This window comes from Chenopodium quinoa, unplaced genomic scaffold (assembly GCF_001683475.1).
Source record: "Chenopodium quinoa cultivar QQ74 unplaced genomic scaffold, ASM168347v1, whole genome shotgun sequence".
Classification (NCBI taxonomy): domain Eukaryota; kingdom Viridiplantae; phylum Streptophyta; class Magnoliopsida; order Caryophyllales; family Amaranthaceae; genus Chenopodium; species Chenopodium quinoa.
The window spans coordinates 8,615,188-8,626,783 of record NW_018745684.1 but is presented as its reverse complement, the minus strand read 5'-3'; the positions used below and the strand labels follow the sequence as shown (position 1 = coordinate 8,626,783).

Below are 11,596 nucleotides of genomic sequence, written 5' to 3'. Positions count from 1 at the left end.
TCATTAATATTAATTGCTTTTTTGTTTTATTTTTTTCTTTTAACTATTTAAAATAGTAAGCAAACATTTATACCCCTAACATATTTGTTTACATATTTCCCTTCATTAATGTTACCAACAACTAAAAAAGCCCCCCCCCAACATGCGATGTGCGCGTTAGCCACCCTAGTTGTAGTAAAAGAATTCTCTCTTAGACCTTTATAAGTTGGAACTTGGAATTAAAAGTTACTCTATTTCTCTATCTTTTTTTTTTGTTTTTTTTTTTAACTACCTCCATTTCTTAAAGTGTGCAACAAATTAAAGGAATATTTTATTATATCTCACAAATAATATCATTTTGTTGCACATAATAAGAAACAGAGATTGTGATTTATTTTATACAATCATTCAATTTATTAATGAATTTGAAGGAATTTTTAAATTATGTTAACATACAACTATATAAGAAAGAATATAGTCATATGGAGTATTATTGGTTCAACTATTTATAGATACTAATGTTGTGTTGTGCAATGACAGACGTACGTGAATAAATCAAGAACCATTTAAAAGAAACAAGGCGCCTATACCCCTAGACGGATCTTGTATATTTTTTTGGTGTTTAGAGAGTCACAAGGGCGAGAGATGATGAGAATCGATCTCAAGACCACCTGGAATCGGGAGCGAAGCTCTAACCACTTGAGCTATCTTGTATATAAATGTATAGTAGTGAAGTTTATTTTTATTATATTGTAAGTCACAAAAAGTTCAAGAGTAATTTACAGCATAAGTGCATTAAATATCCGTTTAGTAAGAGTCATGAAAATTTCAAGAGTAATTTTCAGCATAAGCCCATTATATATACATTTATTAATAGTCATAAAAAGTTCAAGAGTAATCACCCTATCAAAGGCAAAGGAAATGTAAATCATCTAGGATTGAACAATAGAGACAATTCGGCAGAATCTAATACTCTACTTTCTAATGAAAATGTGCTTGAGTTCGCACTCTTGCTCACTCTAACAAACACTTGTTCAGGTTTTGGCTTGTTAAGATCATTTATATGTGGCACATGTAGAGACAAAATCCTATTTATCTCTAACCAAATTTCTTTCATGGTCGGTCTTCTCTTTCCATCCAAGATTAAACATTGTTTTGCAAGGTTAGCAATGGCTAAAAACTCTTCCTCTGAGCCTTCTAGTAGGACTTGAGAATCTATGATATTAAGCACAGAAGAGTTTTCCAAATGCGAAAGGAACCATGAAATCAAACTTCGATCCTCTTCGAATGCAGCACGTACTGCCTTTTGTCCTATCAATAGTTCAACAAGGACAACACCAAAGCTATAAACATCACTCTTTTCCGTATATTGGTGAGATTGAAAGTACTCTGGATCCAAGTAACCAGGCGTTCCCATGACATGAGTAACCACACGGGTTTGATCAATAGCCACAGATCTTGAAAACCCGAAATCTGCTAACTTTGCTCTATACTTATCGTACAAAAGTATGTTTGAAGACTTAACATCCCTATGAAAGATGAGAGTAGAAGTTGAGGAATGCAAATAAGCAAGTGCTCCAGCTGAATCAGAAGCAATGTGTAACCTCATTTTCCAAGTGATTGGAAACTCTTCATTTGGATTATGAATATGATGGTAAAGCGTTCCGTTGGGAATAAACTCGTATACTAATAATGGTACGTCGGTCTCCAAACAACATCCCAACAACTTCAATATGTTTAGATGATTAATTTGTGACATAATAACCACTTCATTGATGAATTCTTCTCGTTGGCTTTCTTCCAATTTATTAGACTTCTTTATGGCTACATTTCTTCCTTCACTCAACATTCCTTTATAAACTGTACCATGACCTCCTTGTCCAAGTATTCTATCTTCATTGAAGTGGTCAGTGGATTTTTCTAGCTCATTGATTGTGAAGATTTTTATCCTTTCTACAACTCCTTCATCTGAAGACATTTGTTGTTGAAGCAACAAGCCACCATTTCTCTCAAAATTTATCTTTTGTTGCTTGATAACTTTTCTTTTTTTGGACACTGAATGTAACCAGCACCCAAAAAGTAACAAAAGTGTCAATCCGAAAATTACGCTAAGTCCTGCAATTTATGAGTGGTGTACATTAGATTTTTTAGTAGTATTGGAGCAAGTCTTAATTTATCACCTTGTATCACTACCTTTTATAAAGTTTGAAATAACTCTTAAAAATAGTGTTTTGATAATTATACTATCTAAAATATTTATTTACTTATTTCCCCTATTTAATATGAATGTCTCTTTTTGGAGCTCTAAGAGGAGTGTGCAGACATTGTTAATCCTAACAATATTTGTTTACATATTTTCCATCATTAATACTACCAACAAATAAAATTGTGATATAAGGACAAATTGAAAGAGCTCCTTAAATATGACTAATTATGAATTTATGATGTATGCATTGCCCATGCACGTTAGCCACACTAACTAGTTACTAAACAAAATATGTAAATGAAGTGACAAAATTAAAACTAATTCATGAACTCTTACTAGTATAAGCATGACAATATCATAATTAAATCAACAAAAAAGGGCCACAATTTATGAAAATTTGTAAGCTATTAGTAAATTATTTTACATTATCATATCTAACGAATACAATCTACAACTATCAACATTTATACTACTACTATACTAAAATGAAACTTTTTTTCCTCCAAAAGCATTATAATTCCGTCCATCTTCTTCTTGTGGTTTTTTTTTATCATTTTTTTGGTTTTTTTTTATTACCTCCCTATTTTTTTTTTGTCATTTAGTTGGTTAGTTTGCTATCCAAGCTTATCCAATCAAATTTGTTACACTAGATTATAAATATACATAGTAATTTGTTTCTTGTGGATTTTTTTTTTTTTTTTTTTTTGTGCCATTTGGTTGGTTAGTTTGCTATTCAATCTTGTCAAATCAAAATTGTTACTCTATGATGTAGATAGGTTTCTCCTAAAAATTAGAAATATATACACAATAATAATAATAATAATAATAATAATAATCATAATAATAATAATAATAATAATAATTTGCATATGTTAACACTAATTTTTTTTTAATTTAATCGTAGGAGATGGATTCCAATATTAGTCTCATTGAAGAAATAACACACATAAAGGAAAACTGGAAGGTTAAGGTGCGAATAATTCGTTTATATATGGGGATCTCGAAGTTTTATCAAACCATCCGAAGTAATTAGCATTTATATGGTCCTCGTGGACGGAAAGGTTAATGATTTTTTATTATTATTATTATTATTATTATTATTATTATTATTATTATTATTATTATTTCAAAGTGAAAACTTTTTTTTTTTTGAATAGTAAGTGGAAAACTTATTTTAATATTAGATTAAACAAGTTTAATTCAGTTGATTAATTTTTATTTGTAGAGTTCTAAAATTTCGACGTATGTAAAGAAATTGTTGGTACATGCATTCTCTCCCATGCTTTCGGAAAGCCACGATGTTCGCATTATAACCAATTTTATTGCTGGTCAAAATTTTGGATCATACGAGACATCGCAACATCCATATAAGCTAAACTTTGTCTCTTCAACATCAGTCAACATGTGTGAGGATTTAGAAATTCCTTTGCATGTATTGATTTTCTTTTGTTTCTTAAGATGATGTTTTGTCAAACAAACTTGATGATACATACGTAATATGTATATGATTCTACCAATCTAATAAACTTAGATTTCTTTTTTTATTTTTTTGAAACAATAACAAACTTGTATTTCGTCTATTATTTATATGGTTTTTTTTTATTTTTTAATTTTTTTTATTGTGACTTTATTATCTTATTTGTTTTTTTTTCCTAATTTAGATGTTAGTGGGGAAATTATTTCTATTGGAGCAATTAAACCTTTTTCAGGAATGGAAAAGAATCAAAGAGAATATCATTTGATATTAGCAATTTGGAGGAAGTAGATCATATATCATAACAACAGATACGCATACTAAGTTAAGACCCTGGGCATCGTACGGGCACTACCTAATCTATTAACTAATAATAAAACAAAATATGCTGACATCATCCTTTTCTCCACATATGTCATTCTCACATAATTTTTTTTCTCGCCAATACACTATGATGACATCATCAGCTTATTTTTTTTTTATTTTTTTTTACCTTTGTTTTTTGAATCCTATAAACCTTTTATATGCTTTATCATGAGTCCCTACCGAATCCCTTTTTTACCAGTAGGTTTAACATTTCAATGTTCAAAAGTCTTTATTGTGATTTTTTTTGTATATTTTACTTTACAAGTAATATGCTACAATAGAAATTACTTACTGTGTATATAAAAATTACGGAGTAGAAAACTTTCTTACTCCGTATTATAAACAAATCTCACAATGTATTAGTTTAATGAAACTATGTATCGCACGGGAACTAAACTAGTATAATACTAAAACAAACATCCGGAATGACACATGTCACTTTCTATTGTTGTTTTTTCCCTCTAAAATCCCCTATTTTTATTTTTTTTAATTATTATAAAATATTTTAGATACATATTTCCTCTTACGTAAAGTATGCATAAGAATCACTTATTAGAACTAATTCATTCTTAAATAGGTTAGAAATTTAGAATTAAACAAATTAAAATTAATTACGAATATATTTTTAGAATCAATAATATTTTAAAGGCAAAATTAGCCTCAACATTTTGAACTATAACTTTGGTGCATCCAACACCCTAAATTTTGACTATTAGCTAGAACACCATTAACTATTGATTGAGAATGTGTGCTATCAAATATCCTTTGATTACCAAAAAAAAGTCTCAGTTTGAGTGCCCCAAAATACCCATTTATGACACGCGTTGCACCGAAAAAAATAGTTGGTGGTGTTTTAGCTACTAGTCAAAGTTCGGGGTGTTGGATGCACCTAAGCTACAATTCAAGGTGTTGAGGCCAATTTTGCCTATTTTAAAATTAAATACACTTTAATAATCCCAATTATTGGCGATTTACTTCTAACAATCCCAACTATTGGCGATTTATTTCTAAAAATCCCAACTAAGGTTTGTTATCTAATAATTCCAACTATGGAGTCACTTTGCCTCCAGTAATCCCAACGACCGATAACCTGTTGAAAGGGTAAAAAAATAAAAAATAAAAAACCACGTGTCAGAAATTGATTGCTCCAAATTTGGAAAACAAAATTAAAAAAAAATGAAAAAGAAAAAAGCAATCCCAGCCACCCCTAACCCCACCGTAAACCCTAGCCCACCCACTAACCCCATCGGTAACCGGTCGGGCTCCCCATTAACCCCTGAAAACGGTCGGCCAACCCCCTGCCACCCTTGGGACATCCGTAACCCCTCCCCTCCCACTTCTCGACCCTTAACTCAAACTTTCCAAGATGTTAGCTGGTGGAATAGGGGAAAGTTGTTGGTGGATAAGGAGGTGATTGGTGGTGAAGTTGCGGTGGGAAGAGACGCAACAGCAGAGGTGTGGGCTGGTGGTGGCGATTGATGTTGCGGTGAGGCAGGAGTTGCGGGTCTTGGTGGTTATAGGTGCATGAAGGTTGCTGCTCTGTTTTTGCGGCAGGTGGAGATGGAGGTTGTTAGTAATTGATGGTGGTTTTGGTGGCAAGAGGTGGAGAGTGTAGGGAGGTTGTGTGGTGTGGCTGGTACGGGCCAGGGTTGCTGTAGTGTGGTATAGGTTTAGGAATTAAGGTTGTGAAGGTTAAGGTGTGGGTAGTATAGCTGGCGCCGGCGGTCGGGGGAGGAGGGTTATGGGCGTCGGTCGGCGCTGGGGTAGAGGGGTTAGGCTCAGAGTGGGTGGCAATGGGGTGGCTGGCGTGGGGAAGGGTGTTTGCTTTTTTTTTCATTTTTTTCAATTTTTTTGAAAAAATTTCAATTTTTTGGATCAATCACGTGTTGACACGTGGCTTGGTAACTTGTAATAAAAGGTTGTTGACCGGTTGGGACTACTACAGGCAAAGTGGTAGCTTAGTTGGGATTATTAAATAATAAACCTTAGTTGGAATTATTAGAAGTAAAATCGCCAATAGTTGGAATTATTAAAGTTTATTTTTCTTATTTTAAAAGTCAAATTAGGATATCATTTTTAGATATTTTTTATGGAGAAAATACAAGTTTATAACATTGATTATCAAAGGGTGTATATGTAAATTACATCTAACTTTTGGTTAACTGTTGTTTTCTCTCTCCTCCTTCAACCTTTTGGTATTTTCTGATTTTCTCTCTCCTCCTTCAACCTTTTGTTGTTTTCTCTCTCCTCCTTCAACCTTCAATTTCAATGATGGAAAATACTACTTCTCACTATGACTCGAACAAGTGACATCTATGAAGAAAGAAAAGCTTACCTACCTTCTAGGGTTAACCATGTTCGTTATTTTCACTTTGTTATTTGGGTTTTCGTTTAATTCTGACGGCTTCGTCGCCGGAAATGGTGGTACGAAGTCGAATTTAATGGAGGAAGGAAAACTCAGCTACCCTTTAGGGTTAACCATGCCATTAATTTCTCCTTTTGTTAATAGGGTTTTCGTTTAATTTGGTGTCAAACGGACTTGGAAGATGAGGTGAAAGTGAGCAGAGATTGGAGGAAGAAGATTAAGGTGGATGGGAAGAAAAAAATATGAACAAGAGGAAGAAGATGAACATGAAGAAGAAGAAGGTGGGAGGAAAAAGAAGATGAATAGTAGCAAACAGTGAGTTAACGGTGTTAACTCCAAAAATCTGTCCAACTTGTCATAGTGGCCCAAAAATAGTAAAAACATAATTTTTTTTAATCAAAAAACACAATTTTCAATGCAAATTATTTACGAAAATGCCATTTGATTAACATAATTTGTTTATCAAGGTTATAAATTAGGGCTTGCTCTTTTTTATGAACACTCCCCCTCTAAATAGGAAAACTCTATAGAAAAATGGAAAAAAAATGAATCATCTTACGAGTAGCTTAAGTCACTTCATAAACGTGTACGATGATTGGTACTACATAAATATAATAATACTTGTTCAATTATTCTTCTAATATATTTCCATTAATATATTTCAAAATATTTATTCTATTTTTTTAATTTCCAGCTGCTTATATATTACAAAGCATTTATTTATGTTTTCCATTATCACAAAGTGTATAAAATGCATAATAATTTATGTTTTGGTGCAATTTTTAGCTTCTTAATATTTTAATCAAAATCTCTTTTTTATTATAAAATGGATTTTTTTTTTCAATGCTTTATTTGGTTTCTTGCCCAATTCTAATGAAAAGAACATAAAAACGAAGGGAATATAACAACATAACTTAACATTACAAACATTTAATCTTATATGTAATCATTTAAGACAATTTGATTAATTATTTTTTTATTGTATCTCCAATATAAAATTTTCATATTATCATACTTTCGGGTTATTATCATTAAACTAGTGCGTGGTCCGGACGATGCCCCGAATTGCTAGTTTGTACTTTTTTAATTTGATAATTATGTTCGACTATTTGTATAGTTAGTGTGTGATTCGGGTGTTGTCTCGGATGTTACGGTTTTTTTTTACCTCATATGTATTTATTTTCAAATCTTGTGAAGAAAAAGTAAATTAAATAACCTCTAATTTACTTAATAAATGAAAGGAATATATAATATTAATTATGTGAAATTTAAAACACAAATAAAAGTTGGTTGAGATGGTAAGTGTATGACCTTTATGTGTTGGAGGTTATGGATTCGAATCTAGCTCAAACCATAATTTATTTATTTTGTTGTATTTCTTGTCACCTCGATCACCCTTAAACCAGGCATAGGTGTCACACCCTATAGCAACTAACATGTTTTTTGTGCTTGACAGGGTAAATGTTATCAAGTTGAACGAGCTCCCCCAGTATGCAGTATTGTTACCCTTGTTGTAACAATCGTTAGAAACACCAACTTCTGTGCGGAGTTCTCCCTCTATCAATGAAATGTTTAAAACCTCGTAATCTGTACAAAAGATTGGTGTAGGAGGGCTCGTACTATAATTACATGTGATTTTGAAGGATGATGATTTTTCATTATGTGGTGGTTTATAATAACAACCTTCTTCAATACCAAAGGGGTAAGGAATGCTCAAATTTCCACACTTATCTGAACAGTGTGGGGCGATTACGAGGGGTGACACTACTTTGTCGCCGGTGATTAGTGGTGTCAACACCCAACACAGGCAAATTGTTAGTAGAAGAGCATAACTTGAACAAGTAGTCATGCTTATAATAGTAGTCCTGAAGCTGGATAAAAATTCTGAGGTCTAGAAAGGAGATAATTTGGTGTAAAAGTTTTCAATAATTTGGCCAAGAATGGCATTGAACAAAAAACTGAGAGAGAGAGAGAGCCTTTATTAAGGAAAAGTCTACTAACGGGCTTAACCATCAACGAAAAGTCTTCTTGTGAAAATCAATGTGCAAATAAAATAATATAAAAATAAAAAAACTCACTTTGGACTAAAACGTACACATAAAAATTGAGATATTTAAAATTATTAAGATTTTTTTTCCTTCCATTTGTTGTGTTGCAATTACATATGGAGTAACAAAATTAAAGCATTATAATAAAATCTATTCATTATCCTCAATGCAATGTATTACCCCTTATCTAAATATTCTATTTCTGTATTTTTTTAAACACGTACTATTATCATACATACTATCACGTATTCCATACCTATTGAAATTTGCATTGAAAATTGCAAAAAATTATACCGTACAAAAATGAAAAAATTGCTGGCGGATATCTAGCTCTAATAAAGGATGAATTTGCTTAGGAACAAATAACTCGGGTTTTTAAGTTATTGCAAATAAAGAAATCTTTTCAAATATCATTATTAAAAAATTTCATTACTAAAAGTATAAATTTAAAAATATTAAATCTTTAATTAACTATGACATAAACAAGTAATATGTCTAACATTATAACATACAAGTAATATGTCTAACATTATAACATTATATTGACATATTGAGGTTGTGAGATACTCCCTCTGTCCTTTTATTTTTGCCCCATAAGTATATGTTCACTTTATTAATTTTTGGTTTGGTAAAGTTGATGAGAGAGAATAATAGTGGGTCCTAAATATTGTTTGTGTGAGGAAAATGGTGGTCCCTATTGCTATATATGGTATAGTGCAAAATAAAAGGAACACCCTAATAAGAAAAGTGGAGCAAAAATTAAAGGATAGAGGGAGTACTTCATAAGCACTTTCAACACTAGCTCAAATACTATTAATTGAATATTGCTAAAAGGTATATTAGTAGTTAATTATTGCATAGTCCCTTTATCCATCAGTACCCCTTGAAATGTTGTGGTCCTAACGTCCTAGTGGACAGTATAATCTGAGAAAATGATCAACGTTCAATCAATATAACAAGATGCAACTCATACAATTATCGCTTGACAGGAGAAGACCTAGGCGCAGTTGACCCATGCTATAAGCTCATTTTTGTCCTACTTGACTTGGTCCCTAGCTTTGATGCTCCTGCCAAGTTGAGAGGTTGTGTAAACAGTGACCAATGTTATAAGTTTGATTTACCCTATCTGAACTAGTCCTTAGCTTTGACAGCAGGCTCATGCCAAATTAAGAGGTTATGAAAATAGTGACATATCAACTAAAAGATTGAATACATTATTAATGCCCCGTCAATCAAGTTATAGTCATTTCCCCCTTTATTTCTTCAACGTGGTATAATTAGTCGAAACCTGAATATATCGTACAGTACCTATCTAGAGATAAACGTGTGTAAAACGGTGAGAGTGTTATTTAAGTTAGAAATTTCAAAAGGGTGAAGCTAGCCCACCCCATAATTTATACTCCTTCCAATAAGCTAAGGTGGTATTCATAGTTGACTAGTTGGAGTCGACCTTACATTGATCCATCAATCCATCATTCATTATCTTTAGAATATTAAGTTGTGCAACAGACGAATAGTACAATTGAATTTAAGACGAATTGCACCATTCAATTTTGTACATTTGTACTTCTTTATTTTGGAAAATTCTAAGTTGGGGTTGGAGGTGGCAAGAATCAACATAATTTCACTACGGCCTATGGATTCCCATATATTAAAAAAAAAAAAAAAAAGAAATAAAAAAAATTCTCTTTTTTACTAGTTTATTGAGTCTAATAACAGCGACGTACAGCGACGTACAATAATTTAGCAACTAAAATTATTAAATCTTTTCTTCCATGCATGATTTAGGGTGAAGGACTATAGTTGGGAGAGATGTATGTGTTTGAAAAATATTTCAATTCTACATCCTTCGCTTTATTTTAGTTGACATATAGATCTTTTACATTAGGTATGTTTGTCAATGTATAGTGCATAATTTTAAATATAATTATCTAAAATTATGTATAAACAAAATTATAAGTATTTGATATTTGAAAAATAGTCATTGAGATGAATTTAATGAGACTCCACATACGTGACAATTTTTTCTTAATACTTCGCACTTAATCATAAAATTATATTTTTGAATAGTTTTTTAAAGTCAAAAATATCTCAACTTACAAAATGCAATACAAAGTATAATTTAATTATAATTAGGATAATATAGGATATCATTTCGATTATAATAGAATAAGTATGTAAATGAAAATTTTGTGTAAAACTACCCTAAAGATAGGTTGTTTTGTGAACATAAACCCATTTTTTAAAATTTTGTGTGGAACTACCCGTAAGATAGCAAACATTTTTCTTGCACTACTCATGAACGGTTTCCGTCCCATTAAACCATTTGTGGGGCCCACTACTATGGTTTCCCACCCAATTAACTCCCTTCCTAACTATCTCTATCTTCCTTCATTTACGTTCCCTTCATTTTCACTCCTCTTCTTTGACCTTCCACCTTTCACCATCTTAATCTGACCTAAGCAAATCTCCTATTCATTCCCTTTTTAGAAATTTGACAGGGCCTATAACCTTTTCCCTTGCTGTCTCTCTCTTTCCAATTCATCTTCTTGCTATTTTGGTTAATTCCATGTCAGAGAGTGAAACTGCATCAATGGTTATAGGGAAGGGCAAAGTAAATGCTAAAAATATTGTACGAAAACAAGGATGAACGAGGTACAATGTAGTAATTACTATGAAATTTGTGACCTTTAAATCATAAATTAGAACCCTAAATTTTTAATTACAAAAATAAACAAAATCACTAATTTAATTATAGCCTTAAACCCTTGAAATTAAAATCTCCAAAATTGAATTAAAGCCCTAAATCCTAAATTGAATCCCTAATTATGTTAATTGAAGTAAGTTTAAAACCCTAAACCAATTACACAGACCAAGAATTATAACAGTAGCTTTAAACATTACCAAATTTAGTGAGAAATTGTGTGAATTGCTCAAATTTTTCTCTCTTAGATTTTTGGATGAGTTTGGAGGGAAAGTAAATGAAGGAGGAGAGAACTGAGTGGGAAACCGTAGGAGTAGGCCTCACAAACGGCTTAATTAGACAAATACTATTTATGAATAGTGCTAGACAAACATTTGCTATCTTATGGGTAGTTTTCATAAAAAAAAAACGGATAGTTGTTCTCAAAACAGCTTATCTTTATAAGATACTTGTA

At 31.7% G+C, this 11,596-nt stretch overlaps 1 protein-coding gene across 1 annotated transcript; it reads right to left on the bottom strand.

The window, feature by feature from the left end:
• Window positions 1-835: 835 nt before the first annotated feature.
• On the bottom strand, window positions 836-4,837 carry LOC110718038 (wall-associated receptor kinase-like 8). The gene is made up of 2 exons (XM_021896840.1): window positions 4,834-4,837; window positions 836-2,094 (listed from the first exon to the last, which is right to left on the bottom strand). The coding sequence occupies exons 1-2, from the start codon at window positions 4,835-4,837 to the stop codon at window positions 908-910; spliced, it is 1,191 nt and encodes a 396-aa protein (XP_021752532.1). The 3' UTR covers window positions 836-907.
• Window positions 4,838-11,596: the final 6,759 nt, after the last annotated feature.